The 13,121-nt window shown below is 33.7% G+C and overlaps 1 protein-coding gene across 1 annotated transcript in view; it reads left to right on the forward strand.

Moving 5' to 3' along the window:
• Positions 1-2,903: 2,903 nt before the first annotated feature.
• Positions 2,904-13,121, forward strand: part of LOC126886783 (juvenile hormone esterase-like) — an 89,956-nt gene continuing 79,738 nt past the window's right edge. Inside the window, exons 1-4 of the mRNA XM_050653822.1 lie at positions 2,904-3,130; positions 5,661-5,876; positions 10,957-11,088; positions 11,184-11,337. Coding sequence (XP_050509779.1) covers positions 5,679-5,876; positions 10,957-11,088; positions 11,184-11,337 — 484 coding nt within the window. The 5' untranslated portion in view covers positions 2,904-3,130; positions 5,661-5,678. The remainder of the gene's footprint in view (positions 3,131-5,660; positions 5,877-10,956; positions 11,089-11,183; positions 11,338-13,121) is intronic.

Below are 13,121 nucleotides of genomic sequence, written 5' to 3' on the forward strand. Positions count from 1 at the left end.
TCTACAGGGTGTAGATGTTGCTACAAAATTAACAAAAAGACGTAATTAACTTTTAAACTACCTTGTATAATATTACAAAATGATACATTTTAAGAAAGGAAACATTGAGGAGTATCCAAAAATGTAAAAATATAACCTAAAAATTTTTTGAAAATTTCAAAAAATTTTACTGGGCTCATTTTTTATTACAAAAATCTGAAAAAAATCAGGTTGTTTTGTATTCAAAAGATACAACCTCTTGAATTTTTTCAGATTTAAAAAAATAAAACCTAAAAATTCTTTTTTCTCGATTTAAGACGTTCTAGGACCTCTGGGAAGCTAAAAATTTGCATGATTATATCCTTTATCGAAAACATAAGTAGCGGGACTGATCGGTGCGGGGGCATTTTTGACCATCTTATCCCGCCATAGCCTTTGAAATATCTCGGACGTGTGATGAGAGGCAAATGATACAACATCAAGAGACTCATAATTCAAGGAAAAATAGAGAGTAGGAGAAGCGTAGGAAGACGACGCGTTTTCCGATTGAAGAACCCGAGAGATTGGTTTGGTTGCAGCTCAAGGCAACTGTTCAGAGGGGCAACTGCCACGAAGGCCAGAATAGCCATATAGAATAACCCGGCATTGGTCGCTAGGTAGGTTGTTACACGAGTGGTCGCGCGTGAGATTTTCTCTCACATAACCAACTTTTGCCTTTTTTTACAAAATTTTTCAAAAAAGAAGAGGTTTCATAAACGATAAAGCCATTTGCTTTAAAAAGACACGAAGTTTTTCTGTTTTATTATAATTATTATCTTTCTATAAAATGTGACTATTGATGCCGCCAATATTTAACATTAAAAAATATATGGTAAGTGGCCATCTATAACTAACCCGTGAAACAGAATATAGGATTTTCATATCATCGACCACATCCACGGCGCCTTTTAATACATGATTAGAGAGCGGAACATATGCAACACAACATTACCAAAATATGCGCATATATATGCATTACTTTTACTACAGATATGCAGGTATTTTTTCTAAATTTGTCTAAGTATGCAAATGCATCATACCTCCTTCATCCACTCAGCCCTTCAATTATATAAAATGTGACTATTGATGCCGCCAATATTTAACATTAAAAAATATATGGTAAGTGGCCATCTATAACTAACCCGTGAAACAGAATATAGGATTTTCATATCATCGACCACATCCACGGCGCCTTTTAATACATCATTAGAGAGCGGAACATATGCAACACAACATTACCAAAATATGCGCATATATATGCATTACTTTTACTACAGATATGCAGGTATTTTTTCTAAATTTGTCTAAGTATGCAAATGCATATTAAAAATACTCAAAAATAAAACAATATATTAAGTAGTAAGATCTTCAGAAAAGTTGCCTTCAAAAATACGTACAACTTTCCTCAAACAATCGAAGCCTTCATTTTTTTCTAAAACATTTTTTAATTTATTTCTAATTGTAATCCCTGTATTTCCGGGAATTTTTTGACAATGAGCAGAAAAAGTGTTAACAAGATTAACCGAATCACTTAATTGTAAATTCCTTTGTTCTAATAATTTTATTAGATCTGGTAGACAACTAAAATTAACTTTTATGAACATAAGTTCTTTAGCAATTTGTACGTTACTTAAAGAACAAAGTACGTTACTTAAGCTGAAGAACAAAAGCGGAATTGTCTACAATTTGATGGATTTTTGTATTTTGATGATTCTCTCTATGTCCGTCTTTATAGAGGTAAAAGCGAATTTGTCGAATAAAAACACTCTTTCCAGAAAAATTTCTTTTGTGGGACATGATGCTTTTGTTTGTCAGTTCCTTATTTAAAAAATGAAATGTGAAAATGAATGGAACTTACGATTTTGGAACAGGCCTTGCAAAATGCTTTGTCTCCACTTAGCTTTAACTCGGGAAAACACTTTATCCAAGCACTTTTTTGAATGGTAGACATATTTAAATTTAATATATACCAATCACTTCAAAAACACTAAATACGATACAACGTTTACTTTAAACAAATGTTGGCCGGAAACTGACAAAATAATTATTAGACCCTTAAAAGCAGGTAGGTACCTAGACACCCATAATTGTTAAATTCATGTAGTAATGGGAAAGTCCAGATGAGCGATAGATAGATAAATAACGAGCTCGTTCATATCGAAGTTATAAAATTCCAAATAAGGGAGGAAAATTTTAAACTTTTCTATAATTTATTTTTAAAATATGCAAAATAAATCGTGCTTAGCTTAAATATGCAATGTTGTGTTTGTTGTCTGAAAATATGCAATATATGCATCTATATGCACTTTGCATATATTCCGCTCTCTATACATCATAAAAGGATATTATTTAAGGTTTTAAGGAGGAAAATAAAATTAATTTTTATACAAAGTTAGTGACGTCGGTGGTCGCTTGATCAGAGAATCTCTCACATAAAGAGCACTGACTCAACAATATAGTGATTATAAGTAAAGTGAGTCACTATCTGAGCGGACGAGTCTATTAGATTTTCCAGGGAGGATAGTTAGGAGACTAGAAGAAACTACAGTGCGTATAATTTCTCAGAAAAAAAGTTGTGCAGAATTTTCCGAAACCGTGAGAGAAAATCTCATATAGCGACCACTGGCGGGATAAATAATCTTTTAAAATAATATTTTCGAATCACCCGGTATAAGTGTGATTATGTTTATGGTTTACTCGTTTTTTTTCTTCTGAAAGTATAAAACAAAAGTCAATAATCTAATCGGTGTTTAAGCGATATTGATTCCGAATAATCATTAAGCAAAGATTTCGAGAATATCATTATTGTTTACGTATATTATGTATTCATAAAAATTCTTTGGTTTTGTGATAATTAAAGTATACTAAATTTTCCAGCTCGACTAGTTTCATTTCTTTTATCTCACAATTTAATACGTTTTCCATCTTTTTGCCGGTTATTAGCGCGCTCATCACTGTATAGTCGTTGTAATAACGATAATTGTCCATATTATGTAGTGTAGTATATAGTAGTATACGTATATATAGTATGTAGTATAACATATAATAAGTCAGTGTTAATAAATAGTTATTCAAAGGAAGTTTTAACAATTTTGTATTGTGTTATTTGTATGTAAGTATTATGATAATATGACAATCTTCAAAATCTAATATTAGACGCTATGAACTTTGAAATTAATACACTAGTATCATCATTGTATTATGGTTCAAGCGTTTCCACAAAACTTTCTTTGGTCTTTTTTTTATTACTCTCAGGAACGTAATACTTAACTCTTAAGAACTAACACATTAAATTTACCTAGTACGCAGTCTCAAAACAGTCCTGGTAATAATATTATGCAAAAAAAATTCTATAATTTTACTTCACCATTAGCAAATATGTGGTGGATTAAAAAATGTTTAAAAATCTCGATAAAATCTGGCTTGTCGAAAAAGTACCAAGAGGCAAAAAGTTTTAAAAACGTTGTGTTTAACTAATGGACATGGGCGCCCATACCCATGGGTAGGGGGGACCGTGTCCCCCTGGCCTTTCGGGTGCTGTAAACTATATATGGTTATCCAAAGTATATAGTATAAGTCGCTGCTACGTGTTCTCAGTCTTACTTTATGGTGTCGAGTCCTGGACTGTGAATCGATCTAAATCGCTATTCGAGGCTTTCGAAATGTGGTGCTATAGAAGAATTTTAAAAGTTTACTGGGTGGAGAAGATTTAAAACTCCACAATACTAGAACGTCTTAGCAAGACTACTGAGATAATAAAAAGCATCAAGCAGAGAAAGCTGGAGTACTTCGGACATGTAATGAAAGGTCCCAAATATAGGTTGCTACAAAATATCATGCAAGGAAAAATAGCAGGCGAACGCAGTCCAGGACGAAGAAGAACCTCATGGTTGAAGAACTTGCGAGATTGGTATGGTGTTGATACAAGCATGCTATTTAGGGTGGCAGTGAATAAAATTAAGATATATATGATGGTAACCAACGTTCTGAAAAGACATGGTACATGAAGAAGAAGAAAGTATACAAAATATAATGTGCAACGTCTTCACGTCTGTCACCCCCCTAAAAATTTTTATATGGGCGCCCCTGCTAATGGAGTCTTAATACCAAAATAATAATTCAATTGGAATGTACACAAATATTTCGGGGGTTTAAAGTAACAAAACCCCTTAAAATTTTGATGGGCTGCATAAATTTCACTCTTACTTTTTTAAGATGTTCCTGCCATAAGAAAGCCACATGTTCAATGCCAATATAAAATCTCTGACAGTTTTCGATATATTGAAAAATCGATGTGCATTTTGTAACTTTAAAGTATTTAAAGGGCTGTAACTTTTTTTCTGAATAGACTATTAGACTATGCCACATTATATAGAGGTTCCACAGTAAAATCACTCTTCTGTCGGCGCTTTGATCTCAGGAAGTAATACCGACAGTACGCAATTGGTAATTCACCAGTGGTGGATGCGGGTTTTCCCTGTTAAAAGCCGTACGTTTCTATGCGAATAGCAATGCGAGAGTGAAGCAAAAGCGACTGCCAACATTGCGCGGTCACCATGCGCGACTACACATTTTACTTCCAATTTTTCGGAGAGTGGTTCTACTGTCCCTCTTTATACTGTGACTATACCTATAACAATTTAGCGACAGGACCAGGACCAACCCGGTGTGCGAGCAATTTCTTATGAAAATAAATATTAAGGAAACCAAAGTGATGCCAATCCGAAAAACCAAAATGTATCTTATCATTTCTCCATACGTTCAGGGTCCATCCGATCTACGTGGTCTCTCCCTATGCGTCGTCGTGGTCTTGTCCATCTCACTACGTCTTGAACGACTAGCTCTCTCAATGTGTCTTTGTTTCGTATTCTATCTCTGAGTGAGTGTGATACCTCATGGATCTTAGGGTTTTATCTATGTTATTCTCATTATTTGTTTGGTTTTTCTCAGCTGCGTAAGTCAGTAGTATGACGGGTCTAACACATATTTTATAAATGCGGACTTTGCTTTCGGTGCTCATATGTTTATTCCACCAGAATATATCCCTCATGATAAACTTCATTTTTGTTAATTTTGTGTCCATCTTCCTCTTCCTATTAATATTACTGTCTCTTGTAATTCTTCTATATTGTCTGCTATGATAGCTGTACCACCAGCATATCGCAAAATATTTATGGGAATTCCATTTATTTTGATTCAGTGCAGCTGTTGGATCAACCTCATATATTTTCCATCAAGACCAGTCATCCCTAACACCTGTAATAACACATCATCTCTTACATTGTCAAAAGATTTTTGGTAATTGACAAAGCCAATAATGAAGACATCATCTTCCTACAGGTGATAGCATTTCTGAACCAATAGCTATATGCAAAAGAGTTTTTTCGTCTTCCAAAAAATAGTTTAGTGCAGAAATATAGTGAACCATCGCACCTTTCCAACCACATGGCCACCCACCTCGCCAGGCACCTCGTTACGTACCTTGTCAGGCACCTCGCCGCGCACATCGACACAATGGCATGCTTGCCATGGTAGAAGAACATATATTTGTCTTTGTGGCGATGTGCAACTAAGATGAAAAAGACTACAAACGTAGTCTTTTGTACGTATACAATATTAAATAATTTATTTATTGGTTTTAGGTGAGCAACCAAATCAAAATGAATCCTCTAGCTATTCTTCTCCACATATTTTTAGTTTGTTTCTCGTTAAATGGCGCTGAAGTAGGACCAATAGTCACGCTAAACAATGGAGGAAAAATCCAAGGTCGAGAGTTCTCTTCTCACAACGGTAAGTCTTGTTACGCTTTTCAAGAAGTTCCATATGCAGCACCACCCGTAGGGAATCTCCGATTCAAGGTAAGTGGTATTAGTACCCATTATTTTACAGATATATCTTCTTCTTGTCTTATAAAGTTGTGTCATTATGTTGTGTTTCGTATAGGTTTTCATACTATAAAATATAGCAAATATTTCCACAGTTTTTATGGTATTTCTTAACTCAACCATTCTCTATAGTTCTTTCTGCTTTACCAGTTACCTTTCTGCAGATTGCTTCTTTCCATCACTTCGACTACTTCATCCATGAAATATCTTCAGGGTTTGCCTCCCTTCCTTATTTCTATCGGGCTCCACTCTGTTATTCTGTTTATCACATTTTCTTGTCTGCTCTTCTGATTTGTCCGTACCAGGTTAAACTATATCAGAGTTTATTCCCATTATCTTCTTAATCTCCATGTTTTATTCTATCTCTTTTTTTACTTTGCATCTTATCCTTCGGAATTCTATCGCTGTTGCTCTTATTTTGTTTTTGTTTTTCTTATTTATTATTTTCTCGAATTATTGTTGAATTATTATTCACACCCATAAGTCAGGATACTTCTTCCTTGTTATGGTGTTATATTATATTCTTCTCTTTGTTTGTATACTCATACTCATGATATTGTCCCACAAAACCGGGATCAATTTTATATCTTCTTCAGCAGTTACTTCTTCTTCTTCTTTAGCCTTAATAAACCGGGAGATATCAACAGAACTTCAAGTATAAATACTGGAAGGTTAGAAAAGGTACTTACAATTTATGGAAAAATCCACGGGTTTCCTGTGACATTTTCCTGTGAAAATTAGATTTTCCATGAGCAAAAAATGGGGAATTGCGATGAATGTCTGAGTCCTGTCATATCTATAGAATCGAATCGGGTCAATCGAATATATAAAAAAATTGGACATCTGTTTGTGATGCATTGTATAATGCATAAATCTAAATATATTCTGTGATATACTTAAGCCATACGCTAAATAAAAAATATAGAATGACAGGATACTATCAATTTTATAAAGAAAATTTTTTGGGCAGGAGGGTTGCAAAAGGACTAAGGGAGTATATAGATTTAAAAACATGTAATGAAAATAATGAAATTTTCACAATTTTCTGAGTCCTGCCAACTTAATAAATTAAACATAATTATTTGAAAATTATCGAAAAAAATGTTGGCATGACGTCTCCTAATATTTAACTGCACGTCCCTATTAAAATTCTGTGGAAAATGTTCACCCTGGTTCCGTGATTTCCTGAGTCATAAAATAAATTTTATTATAAAATAAATAATTTAAGTAGACATTATTCTAAATGGCAGGATGTTTATACACCTTTTTTACTATACATAGTTAAAAAATGTGTAGAAAAATTCGTGGAAAGTTACACGATTTTCTGAGTCATGCCATTTTGCACATATCTCAAGAATGTTAATATAAAGCTGTTTACAAAGAGGCAGGATGGTTGTATAGTTATTTGTATATAAAACAATCGTACGGTATTAAATATTATTTTCCTGAGTAATGTCTCGGATTTTAACACCTTTCAAATCTAATACCAAACTGTAACATTTTTATTTTAAGCGATTAGATCATATTTTTATCTAAGTAAACGTAATAAAAGTAATAGGAAGAAAATCAGTAATTTTACAATTCATTATTTATAGTAGGATGTAGGGTGTAAGGTGTAGGGGTTATACCTATTATACAGGGTATCCAGAAACTATTCTCAAAAATAAAGCCCGGAGATTCCTCAGATAAATTTAAAAAAATTTAACTCAATTCACCTAGTCCGAAAACGCTTCCCAAGGAAGCTAGAGCTCTTTAAAGAATGCGTATGTACCTAATTAGTTTTTTTTTAATATCTCCAGAACACTTCTATTTAGAAAAACGAAAACTGCTACACCTATTTATCTTCCAGAGATAAATCGATTCCATCAATTGTAAATTTTTAGTACCAGTCATAGGCGTCCGTTTAGGGTAGGAAAACGGATATTTTATCGCATAACTTTTCTGTGTTTAACTTTTAAGCATTTTTGACACTGGATTATTAAACTATGGGGTGTTCTTTTACTAAAAGCTCTTGCTCTTGCTTTAAGTCGGTAGGATACGCCGTGTTATAGAAAAATCTATTTGAAAAATTTTCGGTTTTTGAATTTGAAAAAAAAAAAAAAAAACTATTTAGAAAAACGAAAATTAGTACTTTTATTTCTCTTCCAGAGATGAATCGATTTTATCAGTGAATTTCTGGTATCGGTCATAGGCTTGGGTAGATCAACGAAATCTCATAACTTGCTTTAATTTTTAAGCATTTTTGACAGTAGAGTATTAAATTATGAGGTATTCTAGTACTAAAAGTTACTCTTGCTTTAAGTCGGTAAATACACCGTTTTTTTTTATTTTATTTTTTCAAATTTTTCTTAAATTCAAGATACGAAAAATTTTAAAATTGATTTTTCTAGAAAATGGTGCATCCTACCGACTTAAAGCTGGAGTACCTTTTAGTACTAGAATACCTCACAATTTAATATATTGTCAAAAATGCTTAAAAGTTAAAGACAAAAAGTTATGCGATAAAATAACCGTTGCCCTACCCAAAACGGACTCCTATGACCGGTACTAGAGATTCGCAATGGATGGAATCGATTTATCTCTGGAAGATGAATAGGTGGACCAGTTTTTGTCTATCTAAATGGAAGCGTTCTGGAGATATAAAAAAACTAATTACAAGGCGCCATCTTCAAAGAACCCTAGCTCCCTTAGAAAACATTTTTGGATTAGGTGAATTGTGTTAAATTGTCTTAAAATTATCTTAGGAATCTTAGAACTATATACACGGTGTTCCATTAAAAAACATAAGTTTGTGTCACCCTGTCAATACGGGTAGCCCTGTATATTAGAAAATATTTTTAAATTATGATCCTCTTTGCCCCATGTTTTACCTAAATAACATTTTTTCGTATCTCTTTCGACAAACGAGTAATTGGACATTCTCACACTAATGCCCCACCCTGTATACGAAATAATTATAAAGCCATCCTGCCTCTTTGTAAATAGACTTATATTTAGATTCTTGAAACATGCAAAATGGCATGACTCAGAACATCGTGGAATTTTTCACGAATTTTCTTACAAATCTAGGACTCCTGCCGTCTTACAAGAACCGTTTAACCTTCCTGCCGAGTACCGAAAAAGTACCTATTGATTGTATTTGAGTATTATAACTTTTTAAAGGCAGGACTCAGAAAATCACGGAATCAGGGTGAAAATTTTCAGCAGAATTTTCCAAGGGACAAGTATACTTAAACAGTAGGAGACGTCATGCCAACATTTTTTTTGATCATTTTGAAATAAATATGTTTAATTTATTTAGTTGCTAGGACCCAGAAAATCATGAAAATGCCATTAATTTCCTTACATGTTTGTATACATATATACTCCGTTAGCCCGTTTGCAACCCTCCTGCCCAAGAAATTTTCTTCATGAAATCCATAGTATCCTGTTATTCTACGGATATGGCAGGACTTAGAAATTCATCTCCCACTTCGCGTCGTTCGGCAAACTGCAGTCGCGTGTGGAAAAGAATGACTTTCTGCACTTGTTAGGAAATAGTATATTGTGCAACAAGTGCAGAAAGGTACTAATTTCTCACGAATTTGAGAAGTTGCGGTACGAGCGCAAGCGAGTGCCGCAATTCAAACGAGTGAGAAATTACCTTTCTGCACGTGTTTCACACTATACTTTTTCTACAAGCACAGTTTTTCCTAAAAATAAAAATCACAATTTCCAAACGACGATTAATTATAATAGGTACCTATGTGATAAATTTTAAACTGTATTTAATTAATACCTACTAATCAATTTAAATTCCTTATACCTAAATAAATTGCACAGAAATCAGTTAAAAAATTAATGCACTGCCTTAATTTGTTTAAATTTAAACAATTATTACACATTATTGACATTATATTTATGCAGTCACGGATTTACACAAAACCTACTTCATTCGACGTCTCTTGCACAGGTTGCTAAATCCTTATTGGTTATTTGATAATTATAAAATGTTTAATAAGAATAAAATTGTAAAATAAAACAGTTGTAACATCCATAATTTAGTTTCTATGCTATAGTTAAATATAATAATTGTCTTATAGGTTATATATTTGTCTAAAGTTTAACCACGGATGTAAACAGAATATAACGTTACTCAGGATGCGGTAGTCCACGGATGTAAACAGAATATAACGTTACTCAGAATGAGGTAGTCAACTGTGCAGAAAAGAACTTTGCGGCACAAAAACGTCACTTTTCTGCACACTAATGTCAAATATCTTATACTGTGAAAACATATCAAGTTTGCTAACATAAAACCGTGCAGAAAAGTGCACTTTGAATAGTGGTTGTAGAAAAATGACTATTTCAAACGCGACAATTTTTTCCACAATACCGTAAAAATCTTTGTTTTTCAATATTTTTATATTTCAGTAGATGTTGTTTCTAGATGGTTCCCTAGTGTGACTATTCTACTTATTAACCTTCCGATGACCAACCTTTTCTTGTTACACGGATGACCAAGCGGGGGAAAAAATTACCCCAGGTTAAAAATGTCAAAAATGACAAATAACAAAAAAATGAAGTTTTTTTTAATTTTTTTAAATTATTTTAAATTTTTTTATGGCATGGACTTTATGTCATTCAGCCAGTCACAACATGAGTATTAGTATCATGTGTAGTGCGTATGTTGAGTAAGTGTCTTGTTACTTTGCAAAGTCGACGTCATTAGCGTTAAACTACTTGGAATTACACATAATAGACGCTATTTTACTAAACATCAACTTCAGAATATATTTTTTATTCGTAAAATATAGGGAATTTTTTTTATTTCAAAATATGAGGATATCTAGAATGATATTAGAGTCAAATAAAAAAATAATGAGTTAAAACTTGAAAATACTTTTGAATTTATTAAAGAAAAACATACGCTGAGGTCACAATTTCCCCCGCTTGGTCATCCGAAGGTTAATAAGGCATTTACGTAACACACACACTATACAATACAAATTGGGCTAATAGCGTGTATGCTTGTTGAGTGTAACTACAAATGACAAAACATCGAGTGTTTTAGGACCCAATTGAACCAAAACCGTGGAGTGAAGTACTACAAACTACGAAAAATACAAAGATCTGTATGCAGCTACAACACAGCGATCCAAGAGAGACGGAAGACTGTCTTTATCTCAACGTTTATACCCCAGCGGTAAGTACAAGTTATATCTTAAACAAATAACTACAAAACTCAAAAATTTTGATTTAACAGCAGATTAATGGCAATTATTTTTTTGTTATTCTTAGAAGGACTTTCAAACCAGTTCATTGCCAGTATATGTATTCCTCCACGGTGGTTTTCTCATTAGATGGGACAGTTCATTTGAAAGCTTTGGTCCACAATTTCTAATGGATTATGGAATCATATTGGTTACGCTGAATTACAGACTCGGAGCTTTCGGTAAGAAATTTCAAAATAAAGTAATTGGGTTTGTGTTTATCTTGTCTTGTTACTTTATAATATCTGCTCTGAACTTACTCCATAGGTGGTCGATGGAATTGATATCATCCCAAAATCAACATTCGACTCTCGTCAGAGAATAAAACCTTGCTCCATTGGCGAAGGTCCCAAATGACGTGTTCACGGGCAAACTGAAGTCGAGCTTGTTTCTGACGTGCGTTCGATTTGGGCCCTATTCTAGGTTGTATGGGAGTCAAAGGGGCAGCCGTAAGTCTTCTCCTAACTGCCCACTAAGTGACGGTGACAGCTCGTACATTTCTCAAAGGTTGTTGTAGCTCAACTCCTGTTACGTGGCAATTCCGCAAGGAACTCAGGACAACCCTGATCGTCGACTGTCCCTACCGGTCTCCTAGTAGCGACAGTAGCGGCCGGTCAGGGTCGGCAGGGTCGGCAGTGCCGACCCACACATTTATAGATATAAATTTTTTTAATATTTGTATCTATGAAGTAAAAAAAATCTCTCAGATAATACAGACTAAATTTTATTCCTGGTTTTTAAAAGGATTTGATCAATCCGAGCATTAAAAGTGATCCCTGCGCATAACAGACTTCTCAAAAAATGAATGATCCGAGCCATTCATCTGACTTTTCGGCTAGCCGTACCTGGCCATACCCAACTCGTCCGTAGCTTGTCGATTTACACGTAAAACTCAACGAAATAACAAGTCGATGAGCAAGCGAAAGCGAACATACATACATTCTCTCCGTGGGCTTAAGCGGCCAGGTACGGCATATTTAAATCTGCCGGTCGGTGTTTCATTTGGAGCATCGCATCGGCAGAAATTGTCAAAAATAATCACGCCGTTTTACGTCGTTTGATATTGTAATTTTTTTAATTTGTCATTTAGTGGACATGATGGATCGAAGCATTTGTTAAAAATCAAAGTAATAATAGAGAATTAATAAAATTGTTTTAGAAATATTTACTTTCTGATTCGAAGTGTATTCGTAATACAGAATGGACTAATACATATAATCAAATAGTTACATTTTGAATAACGTTATTGAATCTGAGATTTAGAAAACCATTTGCTTTTCGCTCGAAGTAGATGAAACTTCTGATTATCATGGCATTCATAATTATCAATTATTGTTGTTCGATACGCGTTACGTGGTAATATTTATGAGAGGTTTTTATATTTTTGGTGTTTAAAAGAACAGATTAAAATTTATGATATCAAAAATAAATTGGTAGGGCAAACTGGGGCAATCCTATGACGGCGTTGCTGTGATGTATGGCGAATTGAATGGTCTCCAGGCAAAAGGTAAATCTATTGCATCACAAGCTTTATTTACTCACTATGAACTATGATGCGCATATTATAATAAATTTAGTTTTGCATGATACGTGTAAAAAAATAAAGAATATCGTCTTTTCTTGCCAGTTCAGCTCACCTAAATGGATTACTGCTTTAGAACAAATTTGTATCGAAAAAACAGCGAACAGTTTGTCAGACGCGATGAAATTTTCGCGATGAAATTTTAAATCTCGGTTAGTTTTATCTAAGCAATAATCTCTAGTAGTTTTAGTATCTGTAGCAGATAAGGCGACGATTTTGAAAGCGGCGATACCTCGATCCGTGAAGCAATCGGTTTGAGAATTTCATTAAATGGTTACTCTTTTAATATTCTTTTAAATATTTTTAAGACAGAGTTGGCCCAAGATATTCATTGTTGTTCAAAATCAGTCAACTTACATTATTAGTTCCAAAAATAGAATACGA

Source organism: Diabrotica virgifera, chromosome 6 (assembly GCF_917563875.1).
Source record: "Diabrotica virgifera virgifera chromosome 6, PGI_DIABVI_V3a".
Classification (NCBI taxonomy): Eukaryota; Metazoa; Arthropoda; class Insecta; order Coleoptera; family Chrysomelidae; genus Diabrotica; species Diabrotica virgifera.